This window comes from Acanthochromis polyacanthus, chromosome 6 (genome assembly GCF_021347895.1).
Source record: "Acanthochromis polyacanthus isolate Apoly-LR-REF ecotype Palm Island chromosome 6, KAUST_Apoly_ChrSc, whole genome shotgun sequence".
Classification (NCBI taxonomy): Eukaryota; Metazoa; Chordata; class Actinopteri; family Pomacentridae; genus Acanthochromis; species Acanthochromis polyacanthus.
The window spans coordinates 4,725,601-4,747,588 of record NC_067118.1 but is presented as its reverse complement, the minus strand read 5'-3'; the positions used below and the strand labels follow the sequence as shown (position 1 = coordinate 4,747,588).

The following is a 21,988-nucleotide window of genomic DNA, read 5'->3' as shown; positions in this document are numbered from 1 at the left end:
TGTTGTAGTTAACATGTAGTAGTTAACATGTTGCAGTTAGCATGTAGTAGTTAACATGTAGTAGTTAACATGTCATAGTTAACATGTTGTAGTTAACATGTAGTAGTTAACATGTTGCAGTTAGCATGTAGTAGTTAACATGTAGTAGTTAACATGTCATAGTTAACATGTTGTAGTTAGCATGTAGTAGTTAACATGTTGCAGTTAGCATGTAGTAGTTAACATGTTGTAGTTAACATGTCATAGTTAACATGTTGTAGTTAGCATGTAGTAGTTAACATGTTGCAGTTAGCATGTAGTAGTTAACATGTTGTAGTTAACATGTCATAGTTAACATGTTGTAGTTAGCATGTAGTAGTTAACATGTTGCAGTTAGCATGTAGTAGTTAACATGTTGTAGTTAACATGTCATAGTTAACATGTTGTAGTTAGCATGTCGTAGTTAACATGTTGCAGTTAGCATGTAGTAGTTAACATGTTGTAGTTAACATGTCATAGTTAACATGCTGTAGTTAGCATGTTGTAGTTAGCATGTAGTAGTTAGCATGCTGTAGTTAGCATATTGTAGTTAACATGTTGTAGTTAGCATGTAGTAGTTAACATGTTGTAGTGAACATGTGTACTTAGCATGTAGTAGTTAACATGTTGTAGTGAACATGTGTACTTAGCATGTAGTAGTTAACATGTATTTAGAATGTAGTAGTTAACATGTTGTAGTTAGCATGTAGTAGTTAGCATGTAGTAGTTAACATGTTGTGAACATGTTGTAGTTAACATGTTGCAGTTAGCATGTTTATTTGTTTATTTAAAAGGATCCCCATTAGCTGATGCCAAGACGACAGCTAGTAGACAGCATGTAGTAGTTAACATGGTGTAGTGAACATGTTAAAGTTAGCATGTAGTAGTTAACCTGTTGTTGTGAACATGTTGCAGTTAACATGTAGTAGTTAATGTGTTGTGATTAGCATGTAGTAGTTAGCATGTAATAGTTAACATGTTGTTGTGAACATGTTGTAGTTAACATGTTGTAGTTAGCATGTAGTAATTAACATGTTGTAGTGAACATGTGTACTTAGCATGTAGTAGTTAACATGTTGTAGTGAACATGTTGTAGTTAGCATGTTGTAGTTAACATGTTGTAGTTAGCATGTAGTAGTTAACATGGTGTAGTTAGCATGTAGTAGTTAACATGTAGTGAACATGTTGTAGTTAGCATGTAGTAGTTAACATGTTGTAGTTAGCATGTAGTAGTTAACATGTTGTAGTGAACATGTGTACTTAGCATGTTGTAGTTAACATGTTGTATTTAGAATGTAGTAGTTGACATGTTGTAGTGAACATGTTGTAGGTAGCATGTTGTAGTTAGCATGTAGTAGTTAACATGTAGTGAACATGTTGTAGTTAGCATGTAGTATTTAACATGTTGTAGTGAACATGTTGTAGTTAGCATGTAGTAGTTAACATGGTGTAGTTAGCATGTAGCTACCCGAGCCATGTCCACTGTGAAGTCCTCAAATAGCTTCCAGATGTGGTTAGACGTGTAGATTTCCTTCATCTCCACCTCCGTGTCGACATAACAGTGATTCACAAAGTTGACGTAGGCGATCTTCACCTGTCGACGCAGACAGACGCTTTAGTTTCGCCAGTTAGAGCTCTGTACAGCTGGACGGATAAACAGATGGGTCAGAACCTCAGTGATGCAGTCCTCATGGGTCACCACTCGGACCACATCCTCCAGAGGCAGCAGCGATGTACATTTGATCTCAGTGTAGACGTTCTTTCCTTCTGCACAGGCAGCCAGCAGCTCCACCAGAGAGATGTGGTACCTGAAGGGTTAAAGGAGGTTAAAATAAGTAAACCGGTTTGTTCTGAGCTCCACCAAAGAGATGTGGTACCTGAAACACCAGAGTTCAGCATCCAAACATCACTGGAGTTACATGAGTCTGTAGAACATGATGGTCTGTCTGGATCCTACAGGACCAGAGGATTGTTCAGACGTTCTCTAACCTTAAAATTTTCTGCTTGTTTAGCTTCATATAAGTGAAAAAAATGTCAGGAAGATGCTTCAAACTTGATTATTTGTATTAAACCATTATTTTCCCAATAAGATTTGTTTGTCTCAAGTCAACTGTTGCCATTAGAATCAGCTGTAGTATCTGGTAGTTCCACCAGGTGGAGCCTCTTCCTGTTTAGAGACCAGAGGAGGTGTCACTCAGACTACAGTTAAAGCAGAGAGCATTGTGGGAGTTTAGCTCCATGACAAAGACTTCCGAGGAGGTTAATGACCTGAAATGTTCCACTTCCACATTCTATGACTCTGTGGTAGCATCTGCTGTTTTCTATGCAGTGGTCTGCTAGAGAGCACTGAAAGGGACAGAAAGAGACTGAACAGACTGGTGAGGAGGGCCGGTTCTGTGCTGGACTGTTCCCTGGACTCCATAGAGGAGGATGTTGGCAAAGCTCACATCCATCAAGGACAATCCCTCCCTCCCACTGCATAACACTGTGGAGTCTTTAAGTAGCTTTTTCAGCAGTAGACTGAGACACTTAACCTACAAGATGGAGCGCTATCGCAGGTCATTCATTCCATCTGCTATAAGACTTTATAACATCAGCATCACTGGCTAATGTTAAAGCTGCTGTCCGGAGTTTCCGTTTGTTTTCAATTTATGTATCATTGTTTAACAAAGCTTAAATGTGTTAGTCTAGTTTGATACTATAATATAATGTTAGTATGACGCGATATGAAAATTTATTCCTGAGCTCCGCCTTCCTCTCATAGACCCCCATGTTATTCCAAAAAGCGCCGGTCGCTGCCGACCAATCAAGTTCGAGCTTCAGCTTTGTCATGCTGTCAATCAACGGTTACGCGCACAGCAAGCAAGCCCATGCAGAGGTGGACGAGCTACGCACTACGCAACCGCGCGCACATTTGTTTTGCTTGTGGAGGAGAGAGCATCAGGGATCAGCAACTTCCAGAAAAGTTACCAATCCCACGGCTTGTCGGGCCAAGAGACTGCAGGACGTTTTTGGCTCGGGGTGCTCGCGTCGCTCCCTGACCACGGCCTCCATAGCCCGCCTGACGGCTTCGTTTAGATGCCCGACCTCTGGAGGAAGATGTTGGGGCGTCTGGGACATACTCTTCATCAGAGGAGTCATGCAATTCTGAACTCTAGATAGAAATAAATAAACAATGTAACACATATACACGCGTAAATGCACTAAGTTTGATAAACAACGTCATCCAGAGGGATACACGAGTGTAATCACATATTGAAACTTTACTCGTTCGTCCTAGCAGATTCATGTTATTTTGGTATTAGGACAAGTTAGACTCAATACAGCATTCTAACGTAATTACTTTATTATTTACTAAATGTACTAAATGTAGAAGAGGGGAAAACAGCAAAACAGGCGAGATGCTGCAGCACTCCGGGCACTTCTCTCATGTACTGCACTCGTGCACAAATAAAGGGGCGAAATCAGAGGGAGGGACCAACAGTGTTTTGGGAGACGCTGCGATTCAAACTCCGGACAGCAGCTTTAACATAAACTGGACTCTATCACATCATCCTTTATCACATAATCTGCACAGTTCTTGCACTATTTGAATTTCCTTGAACTTCACATCATTCCATAAGCCACTTTTTCCATCCTTCACTCTTGTGCATATTGTAAATATTATTATGATTATAACTATATTGTTTATTGTAGTTCACTGTATGCTGTAACATGGGAAATTTACCCTGACTTGGGGAGTAAAAAAAGATTATTTTATGTTATCTTTTTAGTCATAGGAGCTTCAGGAGAAATCAAATGGACTTTGGCTGGTTTCTAAGGATACCAATGAACACCATGACAAAGACTTCTGAGGAGGTTAGTGACCTCCAACCAGAACTCAGGTGTTTATTAATGATGTATCTGTTGACTAGAACAGAAACATCAGCACAGTGGGAGCAGTTTGAGTGATCAATAACCAGTTAATGATTTAGGACTCCTGGTTGATACCAGATACCGACAAGAACTACCACAATAAAACTAATTAAACATGATCTAACTGTGAAACTTGGTAAAAATTCAGAATTCTGAGAAGGTCCATGTTTAGTTTTTAGAAATCGTCTTCATGCCAAAACAGAAAGTTTGCACCTTAAAGAAATGAGAATCTGAGCTTTCTGGTGAGACGTCAGGGAAGAACTTGAATTATTTCCTAGACTTGATGATGCTCTTCTGTAGTCTGAGACTCTAGCCGAAGACATTGTTTTTCTTTTTAACCACGTTATGAGGACGATGTAAATCTAGTTTGCTACTGGCAGATTTATCAAAAGGTCAGGTTGGATAGTTTCAGACTAAACTTCTATTTTTATTTTTATTTTTCAGTTCAGACTAAACTTCTATTTTATTTATTTTTTTTCAGTTCAGACTAAACTTCTATTTTTATTTTATTTTTTTCAGTTCAGACTAAACTTCTATTTTTATTTTATTTTTTTCAGTTCAGACTAAACTTCTAACGTTCGTCTCCTCTGGTTACCTGAGTGGACTGTTCTCCCCGACGCCCTCCCTGCTCTCCGCCATCAGCCCCAGCATGGAGTTGAAGGAAGTCTTGTCGTTGTAGAAGACGACCACGTCCTCGCCGGCGTTCGTCAGCTGCAAACACAGGAGATGAACTGAACTCTGCCGCTGATGTACAGCTCTGGACATGAAATATTAAACAAACGCATCGAGGAGGTTCTCCGTCCGTCCTCACCTCGGTCATGATCATGTCCTGACACTTCTTGACGTACTTCCCCTCGGCCTTGATGATGATGTGGAGGAAGTTGAGGTACTGGACGTGGCGGCCGTGGGTGGCCAGGCAGTGGATGAAGTGCTGCAGGACGCTCTCAGAGATCTCACTGCACAGCTGGTAGTTATTACTGAAGATGTGCTGCACGGTTTCCGCCTCCAGGAGCTGCAACGGTCAACATCAGACATTCGTTGTTAAAATCATGATTCTGCAGCTCGTTGCCTTCAAGTTGTTGGATTTATGGGACAGAAAGCGTCCAAAACCTCCTAACAGCTCATTTACAACCACCAAGCCTCTTACTGGTTCAGTTTCAGTATCTGACAGACAAACTGTTTCAGCTGAGACCAAAAGGTTTCTCAACAACTTCAGGCCAAACCTCTTCAGAAGTCCTGCTAACAAGCTAAAGGAAACAAAAGTAAAATAAATGTGCCAGAGCGCTGCACTAGATTGTAATCCAACCATGATCAAACCTAAAACTAGTAAAACATCTCAGATTTCTGCCTGTCAAAGTCAAATATTTGTCTTTAAAGTAAAAAAAAAATGCAAAAATGCAACAATACGACTCAGTCAACATAGAACTAGTAAAAAGTCTCAGATTTCCATCTCTCAAATTCAAATATTTGTCTTAAAATCAACAAAAACTGCAAAAATACAACAATAATACCACTCAATAACCTTCAAACTAATAAAAAGTCTCAGATTTCGGCCCGTTTAGCTTCATCTAAGTAATTCCGAGTTAAAGATGTTTAATCTGGACCGGTTTCACTCTGTTCTATGACTGGATGGATAACCGGACCATCGTTGGGTTCTCAGAGCTTTGTACCCGGGGTTGAGGAACAGGTTGAGGTTCTTGTGTAGCAGCGTCTGGTTCTCCTGGTTCCCCATACAGAACTTCTGCAGGAACAGGTGAGTGTACCTGATGATCTCCTGCATCTTCACGTCGTTCTGCAGAGACACAAACATCTTCTGGTTTTACTTCATTCTGCTGATTGACACACAGAACTCTGTCCGTTCACATAACCGTGTTCTGTATGTTCCTACCTGGTCGTAGGACACCTGCAGCAGGTCCAGCATCACTTTATGAGCTCCCATGTTCTTCAACAGCCTCTGCTGCTTCTTCCAGACTCCACTGCTGCACATCTTATTGAGCCTCTCCAGGATCTGCAGAGAACATGGACGTCTGTGACACACTAACCTCGATTTACAGAAAAACACCTTCAGCAGAACTAAAATACCATTTATTCTCCATTTAACTCTCCTGTTGTCCTCATTTATGGGCACAAAAAATAGTTTCCTTGTTTAAAAAAAAAAAAAAATTAGCAAAAAAATTCCCCAAATTGCTGAAAGTTTGCAAAACCTTCAGGAAGAAAATTCCAATAATTCCTTCAAGTTTCCCTTAAAAGTTTCCTTTTAAAAAAATCCCCCCCCAAAAAAATTGGCAAGAAAGATCTTGTAAATGTTTTCCAAAAATCAGTAAAAATCTTCCAAAAAGTCCTAAAAATATTTAAAGTGATTACATAAAAATCAGTAAAACTTCTGATATTTTCTTTCGGAACATTCAGAAAAAAATATCCTGAAAAACTTCTAGCTCATTTAAAAAATACTGTAATAATCCAGTATGAAATAAATGAACCGATTAGGACTTTATGGTTTGGTGTTCGACCCAAAATCTGAAAGAAACGTGATGGAAATGAAATGATGGGATTCAAACTGTCAGCTCAAATAATAAACACCTTTAAAAAGAAGTAAAGCACGTTAACATTTGATCAGAGTGTTTAACAAGTTTCAGACGAGATGCAAACTGAAAGACGATTTAAGTCCATTGAGGACAGTTTTATTTGCTGAAATCACTGAAAGATGAATAAAACACAGAGGTAACAGCTGAAATATACTACCAATCAGTGAAAAAGAAAAGTTCTGATTGGCTGAATTCATTGAGTCATTTAAAAAAATCCTGGATTTTGTTCTTTGATCGTGTTAGTAAAATTCAAACCCTGCTTTGTTTACATTTGTGAGGTTTTATTTCTGTTTTTAGTGAGAAGAATCATATGAATCATTGTGAGCACTGAAACCACCATCAGCCACCTGGATGACCTCATCAACAGAAGCCCCGCCCACAGCAACTGATTGACAGGTGATGTTCAAAACACCAACAGTGGAACAAAAAGAAGGAAAGGTGATTTCCAGCTGAAGGAACCCTGAGAGTTTCTCACCTCTTTGACCTTCTGGTAGTTCTCGTTACCCTTCTTCCAGCTTCTCCTTCTTGGGCGTCGCCTCCTCTGACCCCCCCTGCAGGACGCAGAGGGTAAACATGCAGTTCTCTCTGGTACCACAACACACACACTTTATAATCTATCACAGAGAGAGTGTTTGTGACTCTGGACAGCATTTAATACACACAAACTTGTGTAACCCCAAGCTTCAGTCATCCACAAACACTAAAGAACATCCTGTAGGTGATTTTAACTTATCTGTGTGTAAAGACAGACGCAGCCTCTGACATGACTTAAACCTGCATTCTTTCTAACTGCCAGCAGGGGGCGACTCTTCTGGCTGCTAAATTAAGTCAAATTATAACAGAAATCTGTGAGAAAAAGTCTCAATTTCTCACCTGATTAGTTTCCTCAGTAAATGGTTTCCTAATGAGTTTATGGTCTCAGTCTCTCGTTTTAAGTTTTCTTGAATCCATTCAGTAAATTATGCTTCCATTTACAGGAAATGAATACTAAAACAGAGAATTGTTGAGAGTTGCTTGCTTATTACGTCCGCTTTCAAAAACCAAGAGGTTGAAGATACAATTTCCAAACTTAAAGCTTCAGAACAGGAACTCACAAACCAATGACTGATGCTGTCGTAGCTTCGTCCATCTTTGACAGAAAGTCTTATTTTACGAACAAGTAAAACCAGCAAGAACCAGTGTAAGTGTTCAGCTTTCCTTTACAGAAAAACTCTGCATCCACATAATTCAGCTAAAGATGGTAAAAACAAAGTCAATTTATCGTTCTGTAGCTGCTCTCAGGACATATTCTAAGGTCAAGATTGAAAAAGTTTTCACACTCCCTACAAGGTGGGTTTTTGACATTTACTAAAAATGGTTCATTTCAGTTTCTTGGAGATGGAAACGCCCTTTTCTGATAATGTGGTGAACATTAAGTCACAGGACTGATCAGTGATTTTAAAGGAGATTTATTCACAGTTTAAGACATCTCAGGGGCAGCTAACACAGTGAGGTGAAACTTCAAACATTTTATATCACAGAGAGAAACCCAACAGATCCAGGGATTCTCTTTGAGCCAGCTCTTTGGGAGACAGAGGAAAAAACTTTCTTCGGCAGAACCAGGCTCAGGGAGGGCGACGGTCTGCCTGGACCTCGAGGGAATCATTTGGATTTGTTGAGTTTCTATCTATCATATAATATTAATGCAATAATGTAATCAACCTCACTGTGTGAAGTGCCTGGAGATTAGTGGGTTCATGATCTAAAAGAATAAAACTGAGTTTAACTGAATTGTTTGAGCTCAGATTCCCAGTTTGTCATGAACGTATTCCATTTATAAGAAGTCTGCAGGCAGAATTAAGAAGTTCACAGCTACCTACTATATATTGGCCCCAGAAGTAGAAATAAGTGGAGAAACTGTCGACATCCATCCATGGAAATACTTTTTAACTGTTCTGATTATCCAGCAGAAACCACAACTTACCGACTAAAAATGACATCATCAAGCTAAAACGTATCGTATCGATATACGTATATACAGAATATGATCGGCTTATTGCTTCTTAGGTTGTGGTTTTAGTTGGTTTGCCAGTAATCTGAGTAAGACAGTGATAAATATTACATTTTTGTTTTGCCTTAATTTCATAGTAAACAAAAATAAATAAAGGAAGTGAGGTGTGACATGGCAACGAAGTCCCAGATATGCAGCCCTGTAGCCCCATAAGACACCACAAAGACCCACACAGGTGACTCCAAACCAGGATGGCAGAAGTCCAAACGGTATATCTGTCACGATAGTTTTATCTGTTAGGTTTCACTAGCAGAATTCTGATTGTTTCATAAAGTTAGCCGTTTTTAAGAACATGTTTTTATGCTGGTTTAAATCAGTTTGTTAGTGGATAACACAGTCAGGCTGTTACTAAGCTGTTAACAGACTGTAATGTCACTGGAGCATGAGATCAGCTACTAATCAGTTCTAAAAGAAAATAAATAAAATAAAATAAATAAAAAATTTGAAGCAACTTAACTGCAGCTCCTTGTTTCGACTCTATAGAACTAAAGCTGTACGCTGACGATACTGCACTTTACCTGCCTTTACATCTCTCATACTTACCTTCATTTTTTTACCTGATGTCCTAAATAAAGAACTTTAAATCTTAAACAGTTTATTGAACCCTGGACCTCAGATTAAAAGTCTTACCAACTTAATTCAGTTCAATTCAATTTTTATAAACTAAAATTGAATTGAATTCATGATCCTACGTCAATGTTAATCAGCTCACTGTGAAAAGGTGGAGATGATCTAAAGAATGGTTTTAAGGGCTTTAGATAACTAAAATTATCAAGTTACTCTGATGGATTTTAAGTATTTACCTGCTTGACGTAAGATCTACCTCAACAAACCAATAATTGTTATTTTTATAGGACTCAAAAATTCCAAATAGTCATCATCAAACACAAACACTGAGTCTTTAGAAGACTAAATAATAGATACTCGTACATACACAGTGTGATGAACAACTACCGACAGTCACGTCTTTGAACCTATGACTGAACCTTATTTTGGCTGACAACTCTGGAGTACCACTGTTTATGAAGACAAAGTTAATGACAACACTTTGTCTTTTTGCTTATTACCTCTCCTTTCTCCTTCTTGTCTTTCTTGTCCTTCTTCCCGTCTCCTCCACCAGAACTCTTCTTCTCCACCCACAGTTCAGATTTCTCCACCAGCGTTCGGAGGCGATCCAGATCCGCTTTGATCAGTTTGTAGTTTTCTACATCCTGAGCTGAGATCAGCAGCTGGACCTGCAGCAGCACAAAGAACTCTGAGGATTAACGAGATCCTTCTGCTTTGATTCCAGAAGATTCACAATAAGCAGGTTTGTGGATAGTCAATAATATTCTGTTGGAAACTTCTAGCAGTTGCTTACATCCACCTAGAATCAAATACAATGAAGATACTCAGTTTGTCAAAGTCCTTCCATCCATCATTAATGGTGTCACACACACCTGAACCCTGGACCCTCAGATCAAAACTGTGATGTTCTACCAGCTGAACCACCCAGGACTTACTACCTGTTCTTAATGGAGAAAACACAAACCCCAAGTCAACAAAGTCGTCTATATTTTATGGTTAAAATTTGTTCATCCGCCCTTATAGAGTCTTCAGTCCAGGAAGTCCCTTAGTCACTAAAAGTTCCCTCAACCCTCACTTGTTTGTGTTTCTGCCACAGTCTAAAGGCCTTGATGAAACTCTGAGGACTGCAGTCTCACATTTCTGCCCAAACCTACCATCCATCCCTTTGTTACTTCTGTGGCTTCATGGTAAAAACTGAGTTACAGAAGATCAGACTGAGACGGTTCACCTGAGTAGAGTTAAGTCTACATGAACCTTTGGTTGATGCCTGAGACACTTTGGATTCAACTTAAACTCAATTTACAGTGCAAAGATTCACCTGAACAGGGACTTGAACCCTGGACCCTCAGATTAAAAGTCTGATGCTCTACCATCTGAGCTACCCAGGCTCTGAGACAATGATCTTCCCTGTAGCTTTTGCACTGATGCAGTAGTTAGCACGCAACCAGCTCAATCCACAGCTGACCAAGAGGACCAAGGACCTTCATCACTTTCTGGCAACTACTACAAAGTCTAGCTGAAGTGTTGACTAACCAGAAAGATCCATTAAAACACTTCTAATCCACTCATCATATGATCTGAACTCAGATAAAAAGTCTAATGTTCTTTTGACTGCTCTATCAGGCTCTAAGAGGACATGCCCTAGGATTTTACAGTGTTTTGGTAGTTAGCATGCAAGAAGGAAAATTAACAATTTATCAAGTCTGTCAAGAGCCTTAAACTTTTTCTCCCAACTACTAGGACGTCCACTGGAGGTGCTGACTTCACCAGATGTTGCAGAGAAAGATTCAGATCCATGAAACCAAGTTTGAAATTCTTTTGCTGCAACATTTTACGTGTTGGGTATGATAGGAGGTTTGAGAATGTCTGTCTGAACTCCTCATATTACCAAATAATCTGCTGAACCTTGGTTCAAATGACAGACTAAGACTGAGGTCCACAAGTAAATGAACTTCTAATTATACCTGAGACACTTTGGGTTTGACTTAAACTTAACAAGGTAAAGATTCACCTGAACAGGGACTTGAACCCTGGACCCTCAGATTAAAAGTCTGATGCTCTACCATCTGAGCTACTCAGGCTCCATGAAGCCCAGAAACCACTAGACAGTGTAAATATGGTAGATCTGATATGCGACCTTCAGATGTGTGCAGTTGTGACCAAAGCTGTCAGATGTAGACTTTATCAGACTAGATCTACCCTGAACCCTCAGAATGATGCTCCACCAGCTGAACTCTCTGTGACTCAAACTGAGACTTCCACTGTCTTAACATCCAACCTGCTGGACTGTGTTTCAGTGGTTATTTGTGGGTGATGTGAGCACCTGTTTGAAGGTGTGCAGGACTTCCTGTCTCTGGCTGAAGTGTCTGAAGAGCAGTTGCAGGGCTCCGGACACCAGAGGGGCGTAGTCGTGCATCGTGAGGTGGATCAGAACCCGCAGGAACATACGACCGCCTTCATCATCCACCTCCAGGATGCTGTTCCCTTTACTGCACACAACCACACAATGATCTTCATTTTATGAAGTAAACCTCATCAGTAAGTCTGTAAATTCATCACGTACCCGACTCCAAACATGGCCTCCGCCTGCTCTCCAATGTGCTGCAGGTTGATGGTGGCTGAGGCGGGACAAAAAGGTAAATTCACAGAAGTTAATTAGATTATTCATGGACACACAGGCTGATCATTAGTTCCACTTTCAACAGAAATAGGAAACATGAGGAATGAACAGGTTTCTGATCTTATCACTCTAAAACATCTACCTGTTGTCACCAAGTCGACCGGGACTTCTGAAGCAATAGGAAAAGCAACAAAACACACCTTTATCAAACACTGCAGGATGTGTGCTGAGGTAAATACTCTAACAAACGACAGGTAGTAAGAAGTTAAAATCGATTTATTTAAATACCTAAAGTCTTAAGGGAAATTAGGAAATTAACCTCTGAAGCCCTGAGTTACATTTTTCATTTCCACCTGCAGAAACATCCTGAAGAAACCTCCAGCAGAACATGATGCTAACAGTCAACCTCACCGCTCAGCAACCTCAAAAATGGCAGATGATTGCGCTCCAATGCCTGCCAAGTTTTAATACCAGGGTGTAAGAAGTTAAAATCATGAGGAGGTCCGTGTTGGTTTCCACTGCTCCACTGAGTTCATTTTCTAAATGAAGTATGTTGGTGTAGAGTCCCGGGATGAAACCTCTGAACCTCTGGGTACTTCAAGTGTTAGTACAAGTGTTGTTGATCAGCTGCAGTACCTGGTTGTTCCACCAGGTGGAGCCTCTTACTGTTTGATATCGTAAAGACCAAAGGAGGAGGCAGTTCATGTTGGCAAGCTGAGATCGTTATTTTGATTTAGCTAGTAAAGGGGCACCATGACAAAGACTTCTGTGATGTTTAGTGATCCCTGTCAAAAATTAAACTGAGATCAACCGTGATATTGATCCTATGTCCTCGTGTCATATATCAGCTGTCTCTACAACCATGAGTCTGAAATTTAAATCAACAGTGAAAGTGCTGAGTAAAGTCTAGATAGCTGAAATTGGAATATTATCTAATCAAATACTGATAGATAACACTGTATTTACTATGAAAATCACTCATATTTATGACGAATGTATGACAGAGCTCTTCATCAGTCTGAGGTTTGTTCCGACAACGATCAGCCTAAGCTGCCTTCCTCCCTAATGTAGCTTATTATAAGGGTGTACCTGCTTGTTCCATGTTGGTGGTGGCGTCAGCATCGGCCATCGGATATACGTCCACAAACTCCTTCTTAAAGACGGACAGCAGGAAGGAGAGGCGGTAGTCCAGACGAACGTTCAGGATGAACTGATGAAGACCAGAGTTCATTTTCAACTCAATAAACTACATACAGACACGTTTAAACTGTAATAATCAAGTTCAAATGGTTCAACAGTGTCAGTCGACGGTATTTAGGGTTATTTAATGTAAGAGCATCAGCTTTATGGCAGGTCTGTAACATTGGACATGAGTATTTACTGAGTCTACATGTCATCTAACACACTGGGTACCTGTAATATCTCCAGTATCTTCAGCTTGGTGTCCATCACTGTCAGGTCCATTTTGTCAATGCTGTCTTTACTGCCTCGCTGTCCATCAAGCACAAGCCCCGCCCCCATCCCCGCCCTCTGGCCCCTGCACCTCCAAATATGGACTGTTTCCTGTTGAGGACCATGGTGGACATCATCTGACCCATCCCATGTATGGAGCGCTTCACGTTCTTCCCTTCAGACAGAACAGAAAGTCTCTGTTATTAACCCGACAGGAGGAACCAGAACATGACCAGAAACAGATGAGGACCGATGGAAAACACACAAAATCAACATCAACACATGGAAAAGACAAACAACAGGATCAAAAGAGACAAAACGAACACAAACAGAGAAGAAATGACCGTTAACGTAGACAAACTTACAGGAAAGAGAGAAAAGAGACTAAAAAAGACATGAAACCACCAGAAACCACAACTGCAAAGAGACAAACATGATAGAAAAAAAGATGAAATACATGCAGAGAAGAACTGACATTTTTTAAAAGTTACATAAGAAAAACAACAACAAAAGAGCAAAAAAAAGGCTATAAAAGATGTACCGTTGCAACTTAAGACTCAATAAGACCAGAAAACAAAAAGAAACAGCAGCAAAGAAACACAAAATGATCAAAAAGAAGCAGGAAAAAGCTACAGACTTGGACAAAATCATTGGAAATACACACAAAGTTACTGTAATGACAGAAAAATGATTGAAAAGACAAAACAAAAAAAACAACAACAAACTGAACACAAATTAGAAAAAAAGTCCTTACAGAGACAAAAAGTGACCACAAAACACAAAAGGACCAGAAAACAGACGAGTATTCAGATTATAGGGGTCATTTTGAGACCATGTGAACATCTGAAACAATGCAACAACATCCTGTAGTGTTTATTGATGAGATAATGAGGAAACAGAGGACGTCTGATTGGCTGAGTTACCTGACGTGTCATCGTGGAACATGAGCGCGGCGTGTCCTGGGTTCGGTCGGCAGTCGATGATGCCCAGCAGAGTCCTGGTGAGTCTAAGCAGCTCGAAGAAGCTGTAGAAGCCAAAGTAGATGAGATGTCTGGCCAAACTCACCACCTGGAGGGAAGAGAAGACGACATGGCAGACCAGAGGAACACTGGAAGAAGCTGAAACACGAGGGAGGAGGAAGCATGAGCCGACCTCGTACGTTAGCTTGTTCTTCTCCTCGTTGTGGAACGGCACCTCGTCATGCAGGACGTTGTTGAGATACTCCTCCATGAAGGCCATGGTGTTGGAGAATCGGTTCTTCTTGTTGTCTCTGCTGTCATCCATGTTGGAGTCATAACTGAGAATCACAGTAGAAATATAAGCTAAAGCAGCATTTGGTAAAGGTAAGAACAATTCATGGAACTAAGTAGCTGATAAAATACAAGAAATCAGAACCAGAATTCATCGTGTGCATCAACAGCCTTAAACTTTTTCTCTCAACTACTAGGACGTCCACTGGAGGTGCTGACTTCACAGATGTTGCAGAGAAAGATTCAGATCCATGAAACCAAGTTTGAAATCCTGTTGCTGCAACATTTCATGTGTTGGGTATGATAGGAGGTTTGAGAATGTCTGTCTAAACTCCTCGTATTACCAAATAATCTGCTGAACCTTGGCTCAAACAAAGGACCCAGAGTGAGTCAGGCTAAGGTCCAAAGCAAGAGAACTTCGGATTTACAACTGCGACACTGTGGGTTGGACTTAAACTAAACAACTTACAATGTATAGACTGGAAGAGGTAAAGATTCACCTGAACAGGGACTTGAACCCTGGACCCTCAGATTAAAAGTCTGATGCTCTACCATCTGAGCTACTCAGGCTCTGAGACAATGATCTTCCCTGTAGTGTTTGCACTGATGCAGTAGTTAGCATGCAACCAGCTCAATCCACAGCTGACCAAGAGGACCAAGGACCTTCATCACTTTCTGGCAACTACTACAAAGTCTAGCTGAAGTGTTGACTAACCAGAAAGATCCATTAAAACACTTCTAATCCACTCATCATGTGACCTGAACGCAGATAAAAAGTCTAATGTTCTTTTGACTGCTCTATCAGGCTCTAAGAGGACATGCCTGAGGATTTTACAGTGTTTTGGTAGTTAGCATGCAAGAAGGAAAATTAACGATTTATCAAGTCTGTCAAGAGCCTTACACTTTTTCTCCCAACTACTAGGACATCCACTGGAGGTGCTGACTTCACCAGATGTTGCAGAGAAAGATTCAGATCCTTGAAATTATGTTGGAAATCCTGTTGCTGCAGCATTTTATATCACCTCATGTGTTGGGAATGATAGGAGGCTTGAGACTGTCTGTCTAAAGTCCTTTATATTAACAAATAATCTGCCTAACATCGGTTCAAATGAAGGACTCAGACTGAGCAGAGTGAGCCAGGTGAGGTCCCAGAAGAAACAGAACTTCAGATTTATGCCAGAGACACTCTGAAGTTTACTCAAACTCAAAATTCACAATGTAAAGACTGGAAGAGGTAAACATACACCTGAGCAGGGACTTGAACCCTGGACCCTCAGATTAAAAGTCTGATGCTCTACCATCTGAGCTACTCAGGCTCCAACAGCTTTGACCTGAAGAATGTTTCTTCTACCAGATGTATAGATCTACCCACTCTTTGATGGTGATGGAGGTGGGGATCTCGGTCCAGAGGCGGGCAAACTTTACAGGGGTCACCAGTTCCTGAGGGTCTCGGTCTACGTGGGCGTGAAGCATGAGGCGGCAGAAAGACGCCCGGAGGTCGAAGGGCAGCGTCTCGTCCATCATGCACAGGAAGATGAGCTCCACGTCCAGCTGCTTGGAGATCTCATCGATGGCCAGGTACTGCCGGTCCAAACACATCCGGGCAAACAGCTTCAGCTGGTACCTGAGTACCACAGAGACACATCACAGTCACCTTTTTACAATCCAGCAGAGGAGTTTTATGATGGCCTGTTGTCGTACCTGTAGTAGGTGAGGACGTTCTCGTCGTGAGCGTTGCCTTGTCTGGCCTCCTGAGCCAGCTGTCTGATACTCTTCTCCTGCTTCTCATTGGTCTTATCAGTCCACACCAGCCACACCTTCAGAGACAAGAACATCCCAAACACTGAAGCAGAGCAGGGAAAAACAGCTTCCTCTTCCTTAGCAACATGTGTATTCTTGTCTGTAACCGGATAGTTCATATTAAAGACATGTTGTCACAACGTTCACACTGAAACTTTTACGTTATTTTCGGGGACCTGGTTTACAGTAATAGAGCTTCTAATATTCATGTTTAGGTGAATACAGCAGCCTATGGTATCGTACTTTGACTAACATACAAGCTAACATTGTCTTGTGTTACCGAACATGACGAAGAATATTACCTTCATTGGGCTAACACAGCGGCTAACATTATTTTGATTAGACAAATGCAATCATGTTTAAGGCAACCTAGCAGCTAATGTCTTGTTCACGCTAACACAGGCGCTAACATTATCTTGTTTATGCTAACTAAGAGGTGGACATTACCTTGTTTAACATAGCGGCTAACATTACTTTGTTCAGGCTAACAAAACCGTGTTTATGCTCACATAGCAGCTAACAATATCTTGTGTTGACATAGAGGCTAGTTTATGTGGGGATACAACTAGCCTCTGCTCCCATTTCTGTTAAATATTTGACCAATTTATTATTTTTATACTATAATTAGTGGAAGTCCAGTGGTTATAGTTCCATTGATGACATGACCTCAACCTCACAGCAACACTGTAGATTTTTAAATAATATATGCAGCTATATATACAATACAATACAATACAATACAATGACTTTATTAATCCCCGAAAGGAAATTCCATATTATTAATATTATAAATATAGTATATTCATTCATCTGAACTAAGATCAGAACAAAGATATGATAGAGGGAGTTTGCGTCACCAGTTACCAACTCTGTTAAATACGGATCAAATAAAGCACGTTTTCCCAATAATCAAGTAGAAGTCTTTGGTATTTTTCTTCTTGAGTTTGAACAAAGTTCGGTTGAGCCGTTGGACTAAAATGCAGCCAGACTTGCCTCATCCTCGTCCCCAAAGTCGTCCATCCCCATGTATTCTCCCTGAACACCACCAGGGGGTGACTCTCTTGGCAAGCGACGTCTGGAAGAGACAAAATAAAAATCAACATTAAGAGAAGCTGACCACCAGCTAAGGTGAGTTTCACAGGAGTGAAAACAAAAACGTGCTGGTCAGACAGATAGAATAACTTTGGTCACCTCTACCTCTGAAGAAAGGAATAAACAGTGTAAAGTATCTAATACTCACTCTGTCTTGATGAGGATGTCCTGGTTCTTGGGGTCCAGGACACATTTACAGATGAGCTCCTGGGTGACAGGGATGGCCACGTTGTTGGACACGCAGAGGTCCGACAGGTAGTCCAGAAACCTGCACAAACAAAACGTCATGGTAAGAATCCACCGAGAAGAGCTGGTTTAAACCGGTTACACAGTGTTAGTGACTGCTGGTGGGTGAGGATTAGGAGAAAACCTTAACAGAAAACAGACATCACTTTATCAGTCAGTCAGTAGAACCTTCATGTCACCTTCAATTTAAATCAGTTTTTTAAATCTTACAGCCTTAGTCACACTTTGGACAACAATAATCCATTCTAATATAATTAATCGGTTAAATTTTAGTAATTTGCATAAAATGGAACCATTTACAAACTGAGTGACAATCAGGTGTGTTTGCTGCAGGACGGATTTTTCAAAATAAACTTTCATGAAGCACTAATTCTTTTAAGATTACAGTCATGAAGAAGGATGAATAGATGGATGGATGGATGGATGGAATGGATGGATGGAGAGAGGATGATGGATGGATGAATGATGGATGGATGAATGATGGATGATGGATGGATGGATGGATGGATGATGGATGGATGGATGGATGGATGATGGCTGAATGGATGGATGATGGATGGATGGATATATGGATGGATAGATGATGGATGGATGATGGATATATGGATGGATGGATGGATGATGGATGGATGGATGATGGATGGATGGATATATGGATGGATGAATGGATGGATGGAGAGAGGATGATGGATGGATGGATGGATGATGGATGATGGATAGAGATGGATGGATGGATGAATGGAGGATGGATGGATGAATGATGATGGATGAATGATGGATGGATGGATGGATGAATGATGGATATATGGATAGATGGATGATGGCTGAATGGATGGATGATGGATGGATGGATGGATGATGGATATATGGATGGATGGATGATGGATGGATGGATGATGGATAGATGGATGGATGGGTGATGGATATATGGATGGATGGATGGATGATGGATATCTGGATGGATGGATGATGGATATATGGATGGATGATGGATGATAGATGGATGAATGATGGATGGATGGATGATGGATGGATGATGGAGATGAATGATGATGGATGGATGAATGATGGATGGATGGAAGGATGGATGATGGATGGATGATGGATGAATGAATTGATGGATGGATGGATGACAGATGGATGGATGGATGGATGATGGATGGATGAATGAATGAATGATGGATGATGGATATATGGATGGATGGATGGATGATGATGGATGAATAATGATGGATGAATGGATGGATGGATGGAAGGATGGATGATGGATGGATGGACTTCTTCCCTAGCAGCCCGGTCTCACGGGGATTCGTGAAACTGTCACGTCAGTTTTTGTTTCGGTTTCGTGCGCACCAACACGATGTCGTCATGTTTTTCGTGCTGCTCACCACGAGCAAAACCCGCTGTGGTAATCACATCTGAAAGTGGTTTATACCGGCGGATTCATGACGATCTAAGCTGTCCATCGGTGTTTGCGGCCGCCGTTGCAGCCGCCGCTGCAGCCGCCGGACATTCTTTAAATTCCTATGCAAATTAGGCGGATTCATGACGATTTAAGCTGTCCATCGGCGTTTGCGGCCGCCGCCGCGGCCGCTGTTGCGGCCGGATGTCTGGCGGCCGCAGCGGCGGCTGCAACGGCGGCCGCAAACGCCGATGGACAGCTTAGATCATCATGAATCCGCCGGTATAAACCACTTTCAGATGTGATTACCACAGCGGGTTTCGCTCGTGGTGAGCAGCACGAAAAACATGACGACATCGTGTTGGTGCGCACGAAACCGAAACAAAAACTTACGTGACAGTTTCACGAATCCCCGTGAGACCGTGTTGTCCCTAGAGGTGGTTTAGGACCCTAATCATGAAGCAGACCTCCAGACCTCAGCCACCTTCTAAAAGGACCCTGTGATCTGGATCTGTACCTGGGCTCTCGGTTCTTGCGGACCAGGCTGACGAAGGTCTCCACCTCGGTCTTGGTGATGTGTTTCTCCAGCAGCTTGCGGTTGTTGTGCAGCAGAGCGGTGATGGTGTCTTCAGCCAGGATGTCGTATCCGATCTGACTCTGCATGACGCCGAACTGCTTGGCGATGTGCTCCTGGAGAGGAACCGTTCCTACCATCAGTACCAGAACCAAAGACCTGAAGAACCATCAACCATCACGTCCTCCTCACTGGTTCTTGCGGTAGTCCTCCTGGGAGTGTCTCAGGACCTGTAGCAGAGTCTGAACATGTACTGGTATGGAGAGTTCTTCTGGTCGGCCAGTTCCTCCAGACACAGCAGAGGACCTTCACCTCCTCCTCGGTCCTTAAAGGGGGTCTTCAGGATGCCGAAGATCTGAACAAAGAGAGTGTTGTTTAGCTGGTTGTCTGGTTCAGTAGAAGATCTGGAGAATGTTGGTTTTTCTTCACCTGTTTGAGAATGTTCTGCTCCCTCATCAGCTTCTGTCTCTCTCGGTTTGCTTTCGTCATGACGACATCCAGAACCGACTGGCCGCTGTTGATGACGTCGGCAACGAAAACACAACGTCCTCCAGCAGCTTGATGGCGAATCTGTCAAACAGAAACATCAGAGCGTTAACCGGTCCTCAGCTTCCTGTCTTTCCTCCTCCAGGTGGCGCCATACCTTCTGTCATTCTGGCTGATGAAGCCCTGGCTGAACTGGTCCACCACTGTGCTTAGCATGGCGCTAGCATCATTAGCGAAGTCCAGGTCTCTGATCTCCATCACCGGAACCGAGACGATGGCGAATGCCTCCTTGTCCTCTTTGGTTGGACACGTCCCCAACTGGAGGAGGAGATAAATCCATCCAATAATAATCCCACAATAATATCAGACATGAAGAGAATGTTTTGATGATCTCTGGGTTCTTCACCATCAGTCTGATGGGTCGCTCCTCGTCGATGTCGATGGGAACGTTGGTGCTTTGGATCCAGGTGTTGGTGCAGAGGTGTCGCAGTCGAACGTACGAGTTTCTGAAACACAATCAGCTCCGATTAAATCTCAATAAATCAGCTTTATATGTAATAAAATAACTTCTATTGAATAAATGGTTGGAATTCAGCGTTAAAAAACTCAGAAACTTTTCTTCCATTCTCACCGCGGAACGAAGGAGTCTGTTTTCTGCAGCGTCGTCGGGTCGAGTTCAAACAAAGAAGCGATGTCATTGCCGTGAGGAACCGCCACCAGCTTATACTTGATCCTCTCACCGTGGGAACGCTTGTTGCTACGACTACCGTCCATCTATGGGATGTCAGAGGAAGCAGAAGTATGAGATAAAAAGCAGCAAGTCGTCTGCAGATGATGGTGTTAGTTTTCTGGTGATGGAACTGAAGCAGGAGAAGAACAAGAAGAAGGAGAGAGGACCGATGACGGAGCCCTGAGGAACACCAATGAAAAACACTCAAACACAAATCAAATGTAAACACAAATAGATTAAATAATAAACTCATACATACAAATGCAAATAAAAGTCTACAAACACAAATAAACAAACAAACAGACAAAAACATGGAAACACAGCAGCACAAACATCAAACAAACAACAACAAACAGCTGATTCTCCTTCAGTAAAGCTTCGACTCACCGATGACGTAAGCTCTACGTTGTCACCTTTATAACCTGGGTTCTCCTAAATGACAACAACAACAACAGTTCATTAAAAAAGAATCTATGTGTTTTAATGAAAATAAATGTTTATGTTTTTCTTCCAGAATAAAAACTAATTTAATCCACATCAGACAATCAAACCAACCAACTAAACCCTGATGTTAGTCAATAAATCTAATTATTTTGGTTTTAAAACAAACTGTCACACATTTAAAACTTTCTGGGAACTTTTCTTTCTTCTTCTTCTTTTCCTTTCGTCTTTTCCCTTCAGGGGTCACCACAGCGAATCAATTGCCTCCATCTAACCCTGTCTGCTGCATCCTCTTCTCTCACACCAACTACCTTCATGTCCTCTTTAACCACATCCATAAACCTCCTCTTTGGTCTTCCTCTAGGCCTCCTGCCTGGCAGTAGGAAACTCAGCATCCTTCTACCAATATATTCACTCTCTCTCCTCTGGACATGTCTGAACCATCTCAGTCTGGCCTCTCTGACTTTATCTCCAAAGCCTCTAACATGTGCTGTCCCTCTGATGTCCTCATTCCTGATCCTATCCATCCTGGTCACTCCCAAAGAGAACCTCAGCATCTTCAGTTCTGCTACCTCCAGCTCTGCCTCCTGTCTTTTCCTCAGGGACACTGTCTCCAGACCAAACAACATGGCTGGTCTCACCACAGTTTTGTAAACCTTTCCTTTCATTTTAGCTGAAACTCTTCTATCACACATCACACTTTTCTCCAGCCGTTCCAGCCTGCCTGTACACGCTTCTTCACCTCTTTTCCACACTCTCC

General features: G+C 41.6%; 1 protein-coding gene and 3 non-coding genes across 4 annotated transcripts in view; all 4 read right to left on the bottom strand.

Annotated features, from left to right (window-relative positions):
* Positions 1-21,988, bottom strand: part of itpr3 (inositol 1,4,5-trisphosphate receptor, type 3) — a 93,662-nt gene that overhangs the window by 29,047 nt on the left and 42,627 nt on the right. Inside the window, 29 exon segments of the mRNA XM_051950222.1 lie at positions 1,487-1,612; positions 1,691-1,826; positions 4,529-4,644; positions 4,745-4,946; positions 5,604-5,725; positions 5,822-5,941; positions 6,994-7,026; positions 7,028-7,069; positions 9,636-9,803; positions 11,459-11,624; positions 11,699-11,753; positions 12,845-12,965; positions 13,169-13,285; positions 13,288-13,382; positions 14,131-14,275; positions 14,360-14,504; positions 15,830-16,081; positions 16,159-16,274; positions 17,251-17,332; positions 17,498-17,617; positions 19,515-19,704; positions 19,753-19,800; positions 19,803-19,926; positions 20,001-20,110; positions 20,113-20,141; positions 20,215-20,375; positions 20,464-20,563; positions 20,689-20,831; positions 21,175-21,219. Of these exon segments, the coding sequence (XP_051806182.1) occupies positions 1,487-1,612; positions 1,691-1,826; positions 4,529-4,644; positions 4,745-4,946; positions 5,604-5,725; positions 5,822-5,941; positions 6,994-7,026; positions 7,028-7,069; positions 9,636-9,803; positions 11,459-11,624; positions 11,699-11,753; positions 12,845-12,965; positions 13,169-13,285; positions 13,288-13,382; positions 14,131-14,275; positions 14,360-14,504; positions 15,830-16,081; positions 16,159-16,274; positions 17,251-17,332; positions 17,498-17,617; positions 19,515-19,704; positions 19,753-19,800; positions 19,803-19,926; positions 20,001-20,110; positions 20,113-20,141; positions 20,215-20,375; positions 20,464-20,563; positions 20,689-20,831; positions 21,175-21,219 (3,429 nt within the window).
* Positions 10,451-10,523, bottom strand: trnak-uuu (transfer RNA lysine (anticodon UUU)). The gene has a single exon. It is a non-coding gene; the product is annotated as a tRNA-Lys (tRNA).
* On the bottom strand, positions 11,144-11,216 carry trnak-uuu (transfer RNA lysine (anticodon UUU)). The gene has a single exon. It is a non-coding gene; the product is annotated as a tRNA-Lys (tRNA).
* trnak-uuu (transfer RNA lysine (anticodon UUU)) lies at positions 15,701-15,773 on the bottom strand. Its single transcript has one exon. It is a non-coding gene; the product is annotated as a tRNA-Lys (tRNA).